The sequence below is a fragment of the Catharus ustulatus genome, chromosome 12, assembly GCF_009819885.2.
Source record: "Catharus ustulatus isolate bCatUst1 chromosome 12, bCatUst1.pri.v2, whole genome shotgun sequence".
NCBI classification, from domain to species: Eukaryota; Metazoa; Chordata; class Aves; order Passeriformes; family Turdidae; genus Catharus; species Catharus ustulatus.
The window spans coordinates 9,529,949-9,543,830 of NC_046232.1; the positions used below are offsets into that span (position 1 = coordinate 9,529,949).

General features: G+C 44.5%; 1 protein-coding gene across 2 annotated transcripts in view; it reads right to left on the reverse strand.

Moving 5' to 3' along the window:
• Positions 1-817: 817 nt before the first annotated feature.
• The window catches only part of TNFAIP8L3 (TNF alpha induced protein 8 like 3), a 45,701-nt gene continuing 32,636 nt past the window's right edge, over positions 818-13,882 (reverse strand). Inside the window, exons 1-2 of one of the 2 annotated variants that reach the window (XM_033070984.2) lie at positions 11,744-11,846; positions 818-3,825 (exon numbers count right to left, since the gene is read on the reverse strand). In XM_033070984.2, coding sequence (XP_032926875.1) covers positions 3,263-3,763 — 501 coding nt within the window. In that variant the 5' untranslated portion in view covers positions 3,764-3,825; positions 11,744-11,846 and the 3' untranslated portion in view covers positions 818-3,262. Of the gene's footprint in view, positions 3,826-11,743; positions 11,847-13,882 lie in introns of those variants that run through there. The other variant, XM_033070983.1, reaches the window with a different exon arrangement.

The following is a 13,882-nucleotide window of genomic DNA, read 5'->3' on the forward strand; positions in this document are numbered from 1 at the left end:
GTGCCTGGTCTTTTTCTGGCCTTGATTTATGTAAAAACGAAAACAGACCTGCTTAAGTCATCCAGTTAAAAATTGCTTTTTACATTTCTGTTGCTGTGGTGAAACTTAATTGTGCTTTACTGCTTGGTTCTCTTCAGGACCAGCTATTTATGTGCCTGTCTCAGAACATCTCTCTAGCACAAATCAGATCCCATGTGCAGCTCTGTGGCACAGGCACCATTTCATTAACGTGTCAGAAGTGGTCACTCCCACGAGAGTTTCTTGAACATTAACATTCTTGTCTTTATGTAAAAAAAGCTGGCAATGATGAAGCAAAGAATATTGTGTTCTGCCGTGATATGATTCATAAAATTAACCTGACAGCAATGTTTTACCAGCAGGAGGGCTCAAAGCACCACTTAAGGAGATTGCTTTAAACTTTGATTTTAAGGTAGTTGTCAGTTTTCTCTTTGTGCCAGTATTTCATTGCTTTCATTGTAATTGCCATGTGAGTTGTTTGCAAATCCTGAGCTCTTTCAGCCAAAACAGTTTTCCTTTTCTGGGAATAAGGACAGGAGAACAAATACTTGCTGTTAAAATGTTGTGGTAGGTTCCAGCATCTCCATGTTCAGGACATGGCTGTGAAATGTCAGAAATGTGTGTTCTATCTACCTTAAATCACATCAAGCTAAACTGAGCTGAATCTATCATGGCAATCTTGCAAGAAGGTCCTTGGAAGAGTGAGATTTTAGCTTGTGGTGTCTGCTCTTTTCCTGCTGCCATGTGTTTATGATACAGTAGAGGTGGTAGGATAAATAAATCAAAAGGAAACAAAAAGGGCAGTAATCACACATTTTTAATCCACAAATGTGATAATACATAATATATTTAAGGTGACCTGAACATTGCCCATATTTTAGCAATGTTGTTACATACCAAGCTACAAGTACAAAAGTAAACAATGAATATACAGGATATGCAAGTATGAGAAATACTTGAAAACATATCTTTCCTTAAGGCTACTCAGATTATTTTTAAATAAAACAACACATGTTCAGCTGGTGTGTTTAAAATACCAGAATCTGAATATTGATACTTGCAACACACAAAAAGTCACAAATACAGGATATCCCTTTCCTTTGGACATCTTGAATGTTGAATAATCTTTTTCTGGCTTTAAAAGAAGAACTTAAATTTGTTTGCCACAAATGAAACACACAAAATCTGACATGTGCACTGGGACAGAGCGTTAGATACAAGAAATACTGTTCAAAAGCATCAGTTGACAAGTACATGCCTGGAAGAAATGCAGGTAATGATGCATGTAAATGTAAATATGGATCTGCAACTGGCTGAACTTGCAACCCCAAAGGTTGCTGTTTCATTTCTGTGTTGCAAAGGAGTTGTCCATCTTCATTGTGACTAAATCTACTTTTAATGGTTAAAGGAAATATGTGGGGGACATTTACAGCATTAAAAACTGTTCTGCCAATGTCTTTCATATTTACTGTGCTTCAAATGAGTTCTCCTGGGAACAGGTAAAAATCCATTTAGGACAACCCAAGTGAGTGCATGACCTGGGTTATGTGTATTCTCAACTGTATAAAGGTTGGCAGTAAAAACTGTTGTTGCAAGAGATAAAATAGTTGTTCTGGGCTGAGGAAAGACAGAAGGATAAATAAGAGTTTTGAACAGTTTTCTCTCAATACCAAAGTATTCAAGAATTTATTTAAATGAGAAACATGTTTTTTTTCTTATCTTAAAGTAATGAGTGATCAACCTGTAAGCTTCCCTTAGAGAGGAATGGCTTTCAAATATATTTTCTTGTCTTTATCAACTTTCAGATACATGCATCTCTCTATATAGTATACATATGGAAGGTATTACCCCCAGATGATGGCACTGTCTGCTCTGTGTCAGCTGAAAGGAGAGGGTTCCTGACACTGCATTGGCAGGAGATAGAGATGAGTCTGGAGGATAAGATGGAGAGGACAAGGAGAGGAGAGATTTCTGAACGTGTGTTTTTCACTCTGGGTCAGTCTGCACCTACCCAGGTTCTGCGAGTGGCAGCCAGAGCATCAGCTCTGCTCCCACACTCCCTGTGTCCAACACAACTGTACAAAACCCACTCTTATTGGCAAAATGTTTTCAGTTTGAAGACATCACTGTATTTTCTTTCCAAAATACCCAGAAAATTCACTGAAAATGTTCTGAACAAAAACTCACTCCAGAAACTCACCAGAGTCCCTAAGGCTGTTCTCTTTTGACAACTGTGGATATGCTACACTTGGAGGCACTGCACACATAGTGGATGGGGTTCCTTTGTATCCCACCTCTGATTTACTGTAGGCACAAATGTCATGGGTTCATTAAACCAAGAGTATTATCTAGGCTGAATATTCTGAGGATCAGGGATGTGAATCTTGGAATTTCAGGCGTGCTGCTTCTCACAAGGGCAATTTCAAAATCTTCACAAAGAGTATATTGTTCTGTCAGGCAGAATAGTAAGAGCAGCACAACCTTCAGTCTGAATTCACCTGATGTTACCCAATACACAAGCCTTGAAAGCAGGGGAGCTGCTCTACTACTTCATCTACCTTTGAGTTTAATTTCAATTTAAAATTAAACCTTCTCTCTGTTGTTAGCAGGTATAAAACTAAATGGATGAAACTGTTGCTTCATAGAGCAGTTCTTTAGCTTTTCTCCTGCTTCAGTTTGTATGATTGGTTACTCTCTTATTAGATTTATATACCATGAAAAATCAGAGATGTTTTCTCATATTGATTCCCGGTCCTTTTGAAAGGAGTGAACTTAATCCATTACAGCCCTACTTTCTGTCAAGGCCTTTTCAGTTAGCTTGGAAATAATAAAAAAATATGTACCAAGGGCCTTGGGGGTAAATTCCATGCATTGCTCTTGCCTTTATCTGTCTATTTTTACACAGCCATGCATCTGAGTTTACTTTCTGTTCACTTGTTCAGCCTTGAACACAAAGCCAGCGAGATCATGGTGAATAGCAATCTGTGTCTGAACAACACATATCAGCAGCCTTGTTCACTCTGCTCCTTGAAAAAGACTGAATTATCTGAACAAAACATTAAAATCCATAGCTTTCTGATTTAAGTTTTCCACTTCATCATGAGCCTGGTGAGCACCTTCTGGGCCCTGCTGGGGACTGTAGTAAGACTGATGGGAAGGGAGCTTGCTTGCCTACCATGGCTTATGAAGGGTGGCCAGTTCTAGAGAGAAGTTTTTGGTTGGTTTCTTGCCTTTGGGCGCAGTTTCAAAGAACCTTCTCATCCAGCAGTTTGTTGATGCCGTTGCAGATCTTTTTGAGGTACGGCCGACAGTCGCCGTCCAGGCTGTACAGGGCAGACAGGAACTCCACATCTGCAAAGTGGTTGAAGACGTGGTTGATGCGCCCGTGGGACCGCGCTGTCAGGTGCCGCCCCACGAGTTCATGCACCAGCTCTTTGCACTCATTCAGCAGTTCTGCCAGCACATTCCTGTCAAAAGTGTATTCCACCTCGTAGAAGCTGACTATTGTCATGGCAGTTTGGTTCAGCTTCTTCCTGAACTTGTCTACGATCTCCAGCTCTTCCTGGTTGAACTGATTATTTCGATAGAGGATCCCGATTTTTATTGCCACTTTGATCAGGTCTTTCATGATTTTATGGGCCTCCTTTTTGTTTCTGGTGTGCTCCTTTGTTACTTTGTACAGCTCGTCGAAGATTTCACTGCTTGTGTCATCGATTAGCATGTTAGCCATGGTTTTGGTTGCCATTTTACTCAGGATCTTTTTCTGAGCTTGCAGTGCAAGATTCTTGGAGCTGAAATAATCGGGACCTGGTTTGGGATAGACAAAAGGGGAAATGTTAATTTTATTTGGTGAATTATTTTTGCAATCAGTTAAGAAAGATTGTACCTGCGTGCTTAACTGAGACCTTGCATGTGTCACTGACAGAACAGTCACAACTGCAGGAACACTCCCAACACATTTTAGCCAGGTATCCTTGGGGTTCCACACACATTTCAGGGCTTGCTGTCACTGAGGCCTTTTGCTTGCAAATAAGGAACAGAATATTCTGGCAGAGGATAGAGATGCTGATTCTGTGGAGGTCATTTAATTTTGTAGTTCAGTATGAAAGCAGGGAGATCTGCTGAGATGTTGTGGTTGAAATAATACTGAAGTATCAGAGACAAGCAAAAAGAGATAGTGACAAGCAATAAATAAACCTTCAGAGTTACACTCTGGTCATTGGGAGGCACTGTTGTTCCACAGTTAGGCTAAGCAGATTCACAAGCATGGATTTATTTTGCCTTAATCTGTAGTATCAGTGCCTTTCCCTTTTGTTACCAATTTGTTACCAATTTGCAAAATTATAGAATTTGACTTTTATAAAATGTTGCTGCTTCAGTGCATACAGATCCTGCCTGTGCTATTTGCTCTACATTTATCAAAGAAATATTTTGTATTTTTTATCTTTTACTCATATCACATTTCACTCAGCAGAGTACCTGAACACGTGGCTACCGCTGGGCTTTATCCCATGAGTTTCAGTAATTCTTGGTTAAGATTAATTTGACCTTCCTCTGTTCTTCACATTAATATTGGCTTCTAACTGACCCTCTGTGGACAAAGCAGCGGAAATATGGATATGAAATAATTATCCCGGTTAATACTGGGGCAGCACAGCCCCTGTTGGATCAAAGGGCTCTTTGTCCTTGCAGCCAGGTGTGATGAGGGTGTGTATCTGGGGAGGACAGCCAGGAGCTCTGGGTGATGGCAGAGTGGGCTCTTTGCTCCCAGACACCTTCCTGGCCCTTCCCTGGCATCCCCTCAGCCTGTGCTCTGCAGAGGAGGTGTCCCTGTGTCCCTGCCCCTCTGCCCACCGGGACACCAGAGCCTTGGCTGCTCCAGGGGGATGGAGGTAACCACATCCTTCACCAGCTGCTGGGAAAGCAAACCACTAACAGGTTAAAAACGACAATAAATATCAAATCTTACAGTACTTATTTGATTGTGGAGCCTGGGTGAGTCTTTAGGCTGGTGGGGTGAGCTCCAAGGCCCTTTCCAGCCTTCAGCACACGAGTGTGGTCACTTCCCCTGTGCTCCTCACACCTCACACCATGAAAAAGGAGTGCTGGCTGCCAGTGCTCACTTGGAGTAATACTGAATTTGAAGTCCTCTTTTTAATTCTGATTTTCAAGTTGGCTGGAACATTAAAGTTGTCGTCTTTGTGTGCCACAGCTGTACTGCTGGGCAATACTAAAGAGTAACATTTAATTTCAACTGAACCACCACCTGGAAAAAATAATTCAATGTACTTAAAAGAATTGCCTGTCATTTGGAGAGAAAATTGTGGGGCTGAGCTGCTGTCTGGAGGAAATAGGAAAAACTGATTTAATCTAGGAATGATAAAACCAGGATGAAAGCATTCTTTCACTTAGCAGTATGTGGGTATATAAATAGGATCCATGATGAGTAATTATGTACATTTGACACACTGAAATGGTAGATTGCTAGTGTCTGTTTCTGTAGGAAGTGCTTGCTATTAATCAAGTGGATGTAGTTGATCAGTAGCTGGTTTGATCAAAAATTGAAAATAATTGCAGTAGGTTTTTAGAATATTAATTTTACTGAAGTTCAGCCTCGTGTCCCTTTGCCCAGGTGAGAGCCCAGCTGAATCCTGTTGTGCCTGGCTGTGCTGCACAGACCATTCTGCACAGGCAATTCTGTGCTCAAAGCACAGCTAGCAGTTGGGGTGAGCAAAACATCCCATCACACACCCTGAGAGGGGCTGGGACCAGCAGAGCCACCAGCACCTTAAATACAGACACATGCAGCTGCCCTCCCACCTATGTGATCTCTGAGGTAAGCTGGATGCTAAATTAGCACATAAAAGCTTCTACTGAACTTTTCAGAAGGAGACTTGTCTGGTACAGAAAAAAACCGTGATATATATTTGTGTGTCCAAAGTCGTGTCTGTTATCTACAAAACTGAGCAGTGTGACCTTCAAACATGGGTCCCTTTCCTGGGACACCCCTCGGTTTGGTGGCTCAGACAATGACAGCACAGCTCCCAGTGAAAGGTGCAGGCTGTGAAAGGGGCAGCACAGCTGGAAACCATCAGGCCAAGTTTAACTGAATGTTAAGGCTGGAATGCTTTTCCATGGCAGCCCTAAATGTGGGATCTACTATTTAACAGCATGAGACTGAGCTCCTCCTCATCTTTCTAAAAGTAAAATAAAGAAATGTATTATGGCATTGCTGCTGTGGCTCCCTCCCCACTTTGTGCTCCTGCCTCTCCTTCCATGGCACATGCAGCCCCCCAGAACCCAGGCAGCCCCAAATCCTTTGTGCAGGCTCCTGTGCCTGCCTCCCTCCATGAGCTGTGCTGCTCTCTGCACTGCACAGTCTGTAGGAGCTGGAAATCAGCTCCACCAGTGGCTGCCACGTGCCTTATCCCAGTCAGCTGTGCCAGGCAGGAGAGCTTCCAGTGGGCACGGGCAGAGCCTGGTGGGACACAGATCGCTGTGCACTGTGGTGTCTGGAACATTCAGAAGCTGCAGCTGCTGCCACGGCCCCTGCACCATGTCAGGAGCTGCTGCCAGGCTCAGGAGGAGGTGAAGGCAGCACTGCACCTGTCCCAGGGAGCTGGCCCTGGGGTGGGCACAGTGCAGAGCCTGGGCCATGGCCCCACTGCCAAGCTCGGAGTGTGGGGCGTGTGCCATGGCAAGAAGGCAGACAGCAGCCACCAGCCCACTGTGCATCCAGACAACAGCGTGGGGGCTGCTCACAAAGGGCTGTGCTCGCCTCTGCTTTGGTTCAGGGCGTGCAGCTTTGCAGCAGCGTGTGCTGGAGAGTGAGAGAAGCTGTTTGCACTGATTGTTTGGATTCCTGCCTCCAAAATCACACTGTGCTCAGACACCCAGGTGATGCCTTGCCTTTCAAAGATCACAAGTGGTTAGCCACATGATTACATTCAGGCTTTCGTGGGGACAGCATGTTTACCATGGCAGCCTTTTCTTACTGCAGCACATTGCTCACTACACAAAATACATCTTCACCTCCTACATACAGCAATTCTATTTTCTGCTTTCTTTCATACAGCAAAACAAATCAGCAACGACATTATAGATTCTATTAGCTCTCAGGAACATTTCACCAAGGCTGAAAATGAAAAACCACCCTCCAAGCACACTGCTTTGTTGGGTAGTGATTAGCTTCCATTATAGAAAATCTAACATCTTAGTTTTTACTGAAGAAAGGGCTAGTTCTGCTTCAGATCTGCTCTCACCTTCTCTCTGTCATCTAGAGAGCTGTGTATGATAAAAGCTGTTTAAAAAGCTCCTTGTGATGGGATTGATCCCACAGCAGTCCTCCATCCTTCTGGAGGTGCATCTCTCCAGCCCTGTGATTCCCCTGCTGTGGTGCCCATGGAGGGTGGTGAGTGCCCAGCTGTGGCAGGAGGATGGGGACAGGCTCCCTGTGCCAGGGAGTCCATGGTCAGGGCAGGACACCAACCCCACCAGTGACCACCCAGCTCCTGGCACGTGGTGCTGAACATGACAAAGATGTCTCACATCCACTAAACTTAACAACACGATTGCTTAATAACAGAGTTGCTTAATAACAGAAGTGCAGAAAAAGTTTGGCAACTCTAGTGAGTGGATGTAAGAGTTTTATATTTTAGGGATTTTTGAGACTGAAATGCAAGAACATCTGTAATATTCTCCAAATATTTTGATTGCAGATGGCTGTACCAAGTACAAAATGGTCAGAACTAAATGCTCAGCAATACTATTTTTATGTAAATCTGCATTCAGCGGCTCTGTACAAAACACACAGCACATCCACTCAACCAGAAGATGTTCCCACTATGGTGAGGAGGAAGAATGGTCAACATTTGCTGGAAGCAATTCTGAGGATATGGAAACCAGCCTCCTGAGCAATGAATCCATCTCCCTCCTAGTTAGCCACTTAGTCAAAGCCATAATACCATTTTGCAGCCAGGATATTTTCTCCCCTGGCTAATGGCTGAAAGCTGAGTTGAAGTGAACTCTGGAGGGAGTGTGGCTTCACCACAAAAACAGAGAGAGCAGGAGTTGATCTGAAGGGTTTCTGTGGAGGTTGTCCAGTGCATTTTTAAGTGAATCAGCAGGCTGGCTGGAATTTCACCTGACACTGGGAGCAGTTACCCCAGTGCCTGCTGCACCTTGTGCTGGGTAATCAGTTACCTCAGCCTGGCCTCAGCTGCTCCAAAGTGAGACACTCGTGGAGCCTTTGCCTGATTTTCCACTGATTTTCCACCGGGTGTAACCCCAGCTCCCAGCAGTCGGGCTGGCTGTGTTTTCCAGCCAAGGAGTGCACGTGGTGGAGCTACTGATAGGCTTGAGAGCATCCTGGAGAGGTGAGTTGTTTTAAATTAAAGGTCTGAGCTAAAGTCCTGAAGAGGCTGCAAGTCTGAAGAGGGCTCTTGCAGCTTGGCAGGCATGGGAGGTGATGGGAGCCAGAAAAGGTTCCTGCATCTGTGCTCCAGCTGCACTGGAAGAAAGCAAAGGGCTGAGTCTTAACTGAACAAGATGGAAATGCATAAGAAAGTAAAGATAATGAAGAGGCTGAAATATTTTTAATACCCCTGAATCTTCACTTTTAAAACACAGCACAGCGTCTGCAGCAAAAGTCAGGCTTTAAGGAGTCAGCAGTGCTGCTGTGGGCACCCCTCCAGCTGCCAGCAGTTGCTCAGGCTTGTGGGAGATGGACCAAGCCAAGGGCCAGGCATGCTCCCAGTCTGCTACAGAGAGAGAAAGCTGGGTTGTGAAAATTGCTGTAGGAATGTGCTGCTTAATGACTTGTGTGACCCAGTTTGAGTGCACCTGTGTACTTTAGTGATCTACCTGTCCCTGAGCCTGGAGAGAATGGGAATGGCAATGAGGCAGTGGGATTGTAAAGCTCCTGCAGTGGATATCTGAATGGTTATCCAGCATTGCTGCTGCTGTTGATAATTTACTGTGTTGCAGCTCGTTTCTTTAGAACCTAAAGATTTTCCTCTAATGGCTCCTTTTCTTGACATAAATACAAAAAATCTAGTTGCTTAATTTCCATCATTCAGGCAAAGTATTAGAGGAAATGAGCTCCAAATGTGTGTGTTTTATCTATCCATCAAGTCTCACATGTTATAGGATTGATTAGAAATGTGAACTGCAGGACTCAGGATTTCAAAGAAGCTCTAAAAGCAGACAGGAAAAAAAGTCCACTAAAGCCACTTGTCCTGTAGTGTTTTAGTCCTGAGCAGCCAGGCACGAGCTCTGGGTGTATATTGCTCTTGGACAGCTACAGGATCACTGCAGAAGAAACATTCAGTGTTTCCAGTAACTTTAAGCCAAGAAATCCAATAGAGCAGATGGAATACATCAGCTTTCAGGGAGGGCCAATTTAAACACGTGTAAGCACCAGGGGCCCAGAGCTCAAACTTTAACACTTCTAAATTGTTACTGTGAGCATAAAAGGGTTGCTCACATCCGCAGTGGAACTGCAGATTACAGACTGATAATTATATGATCCTGGGAGAATGTACCAGTGCCCAAACGTCTGAAAGCAGAGCTTGGACATGCTGGAAAGGGCAGCAACAGCCCTGTACAGAGGAAATATGAGTGAATGGAAAAAAAGACCATTTTTCCTTTCAGTGCTTTAGATGAGCAGCAACTGTGCCACAAAAAAAGCTCTGTCTGGGAACCTGGGGACTGGAGATTCCAATGGATAGTCTTATTTCTGCTGCTGATTTGTATCTGGCATTTACTTTTCTACTACTGTATTGTTGCTACGTACTGGAGTTGCCTTTCAGTACCTGGGGGAGGTGGTGGAAGGCTGGGGGCCCCTTCTGTAAAGAGAAGAGCAGTGCAGAGTGAGTGGATAGACTGCTGTCCTCTGGGTAATGCCTCCAGGAGCCTGTCCAGGGGAGAGCAGCTCAGCTGCAGTTTCCATCAGCTCTGATGGAGCTGCCAAAAAAGGGTCTGGCTGAGTTTTGCTCCTGCTGCCCCTGGTAGCTGGCTGGGAACTGAACTGCTCTGCCGTGCTCCTGTCCCAGTTCTGAAAGCAGTGGCTGGCAAGTGGTGTGTGGATGACAGCACTGTCCCAGAGCTGAGCCTGGCTCACAGGGTGGAAACCCTCCCAGGCACTCCCTTGAATACATGGCACAGCTGACACCACGCTGGGATTTTGTGTGGCTGCTATTTGACATTACAAATGAGACATTGCGCTTGGTCATATCCTGCAAGCTCACATCCAGCCTGTGGGAGAGGAAACCACTCCCTGCCAGAGGGGCTCAGTGAGCATCATCTCTGCCATTGTGTCCCACAAACCAAAGGGCTGGACCTGCAGCAGCTGCTCTGGGCAGGACCCAGCCCTGGTCCAGCCTGCCTGGGACACATGCAAGCAGCACACACCTCTCTGAAAGTGGTCACTAAAGCTTTTAATTTTATTAACCTGATAATGTAAATCAGAACCAAAGCCTAAGCCAGGCTGCAGCTCAGGGAATGGTATCTTTGTGGAGTGACTTTCAAGAGCTCATTTTCACCTTTGCACCTTGTACTTTTGTAGCAGCAAACCCAAACACACCAGGTTATTTGCTGGCAGCTGGCAGGGAGTGTAAATGATGCACAACTTGCACAGCACCCTGAGGTGCACCCAGAGTGGGAGCAAGGCTTTGCTCTCCAGCAAACTGCTCAGGAGCTAAAGTCTGTCTGCCAGGAATGATAGTAAAGTACTGGGGTGTTTGGCTTTCTGAGCTTTACTATACAACTAAAAGAGGTTTGGATAAACTGGCCACTGTATTTTATAAACAGGTTTAAAATCTTTTGACGTCAGTTTATGTTCATGGCAAAATGCATTGAAAAGAGTGAGCAGAAAAAGCTTGTTTGGCTCTGCCTGACACTGCCAGGCAGGAAGGCTCCCCACTGACAGCAGAGTTTTGACAGGGAAGATTGGTTTCTACCCCTTGCAATGACCTATTGATCCTGTTCTTGTGTTTTGAGACAGGTGCTTATGACTATATTAATATGGGGGTTTTTTAATGCTAGTTTTACACTAAGAGACTTCTTTTGACCAAAGAGGCATGGTGGCATACCCAAAACACTATAGTCAGATCTTTAAGCATGGACAGCTCATCCATGCCTTGGTGGCACTCTGGGACATCTTTAATTGGCCAGGAGGTTTTGGCCTTCAAATTGTCTGTGAAGTTTTTTTTCCCCCCAATATAGGTTCTACAGAAAATATTGGGCAGGAATCATTGAAGAATTTAACTTCAGTCTCTGAAACATTTTGTGTTTCATGTCCATTGCCTTTTCCACAATTACCACATTTATTACACTGTCCTTTCTAGAAGACACAGCAGGGAAAAAAGAAGCTATCATGGGGACTGTGTGGCAAAAATACCCAATTAGTCAAATAATTATTATCTCTATAGGAAAATTATGCTTGTTTTAATGTCTGGCCATGTAATTTTCACAACAGGATTGTAATGAGTTCTTTGATATGTGCTGAGGGGTTGTTTATTGCTTAGAAGGGACAGAGGCTCTTGGGGAATATCAGGCACATAATGAATGATAAACAATTATCTTGTTAAGGAATGAAGGCTCGTAGGCTTCTTTGAAAGGATTCAACCATCATGTTCTTCCACACCAAAGTAACAATTATCCAGCAAAGGAAGGATTTTCTTGCCAAAGTATTGTTTGTCACAGAGACTTAAAAGCCATGTGAAACCTTTGAAGATCTTGCAGCTGTCCTGTTTTATCCAGATGCAATTGCTGTAGCAGCCTCTCTTTGTCAATGATCTGTAGAACTTGCTTGCAGTGGTTCCAAGCTGGTAGATTTGTTCTGAACAAAAACTTGAAAAGCTGTTTGAACATGGTGACACTTGCACAGGTCTTGGGGGCTTTCACTCCAGTTTCATGCATTACTTGAATTTTTGATCAGGATGTGTATGGTTTTCATGTGTTCTTCTATGCTCTCCTCTGGCAGGGTGAGGGAGAGAGGAAGGCTCTGGAACATCTGTGCTGTTGTGGGCTTGGTGCTTGGCAGTGACCACAGGCACCACTCCTGCTTAAGGGCAGGCTCAGATTTCCCTCTGCTTCTGCTGCTCAGACGCTTTCTGCTCCTTCCAAAGAAGTCTCTTTAGCATGCAGGAGCTGGTTGTTCCAGTAGGAACAAAATAATATGCTGTTAGTAAAGCAAGGCCCATCAATATCAGCCCTAAATATTAAACAAGGCCTCTGTGCAATCTGTGTGCTTTAAATAGTTAAAGTGCAGCAATGAAACAGGCTGCTGGGTACTGCTTCACCAGTTTCTATTTTTTCTCCCACCCATTTCTCATCCTCTCAGGAAGAAAATTTTGAGGGTTTATTTTCGTGCCTCCAAATTGCTTGCTGTTGCACTACACTGCTCTTTCTCCGGAGATAAAACGTCCTTGTCTTTTACATAGAATAATTCTATTTTTGACTCCAATATATTAAGAATGGCATGAAAAATAACCACGTCTATGCTCTGGGGATGTACAAAATTCCATGAGAAAACAAGCAATTGGGACCCCAAGGGTAACTGGTCTGAAGATGCTGTGAAACTGAGATGGCATTTCTCTATAGCTTAACGTGAGGCTGAAAGAAAACAGGAAGGAGGAAATATTTCTGCTAAACCAGGTCAAGGTGAATAAAGGTTCTCCAAAGAAGCCACACCAGGGTGCAGCTGCAGCAGGTGTCCAGCTGCTGCTGACCCAGTGAGAGCTGAGCTCTGCCATGCCCAGAGGGAGAGGATGGCATGCAGCTCCATCCCTGCAGAGCCCTCCCAGACATGCTGCTCCCCTCTGTGCGACCAGGCAGGCTGCTTGGGCTGTGAGAAGCACGGCTGGGATTCACTCTTCTTGTGGGGCTTTTGTCTTGGGCTTTAAAAAGAGGCAAACCCCTGACAAGAGCAGTGTGTCTGCTCTGCTCACAGCGCTCCGAGTGCACTGACAGTGAGAGTGCTGGGGGGCTGGGTCACACCTGGCAGGGTGTGTGGGAATGGAAGAGGCCAAGGGAAGGGGACTGCAGGCTGCTGGAGCTCGATATGAGTTGCTGGTATCTTATCTGTGTGTCTGCCAAAGAGGGAGATATTTTTTATGGACACTCTGTGCTATTGTTTTCCTAATTTGGTACTTGGTTGCTCGACCACTTGGTTTTGAATTAAGAAGGTGATGGATGGAAGGGGAATAAACCAATGCCAGATAGCAGGTGCAGCTGCAAAAACATACTGTTGGTCCCTAAATAAAAACTCCAGAGGAGCTGTAATTTCCACATTTAATTCCAGCCATGCTTCCAAACTCTGTTTATACCAGAGAACAAAGTCAAATGAGGGGAAGGTGAAGAGGACAATAATGGCAAGAAATGCTTGACAGCAGTTCACTTTCCTAAGTCAGGAACAGACACTCTAGACTGATCCCTACATGTTTAAAACTGTTAATGAAAGAAGGTCTCCTTAACCTTTTGCATAAACTATTTATAGTCTAATTTTTATTCTCTGCATATGTGTTTTGGGGGAGTCAATTAAAAGAAATATTTTGAAGTTGGTGATTAGTGCTCACAGCTCTGGAAGTGAGGGCTTACAGGTTATAATCCATCTGGAGCTGCTGTTTGACAGTGCACAGAGAGGCACAGCTGTGGCTGGAAGGGCAGGACTGTGATGTGAGTGTCACTAAGCAAACAAAGCATGTAAAAACCTTCTCCAAAATGAGAGCCTGGTAGGGGCATAGGGGAGCTTCAAGTGAGGCTTATCCTATGATGGACTGATGCTCCTTAACAGATTAAACATAAAAAACCCAACAAAACCCCCAACCTTCCCCCTCAACAAAACAAACAAAACCCTTAACTA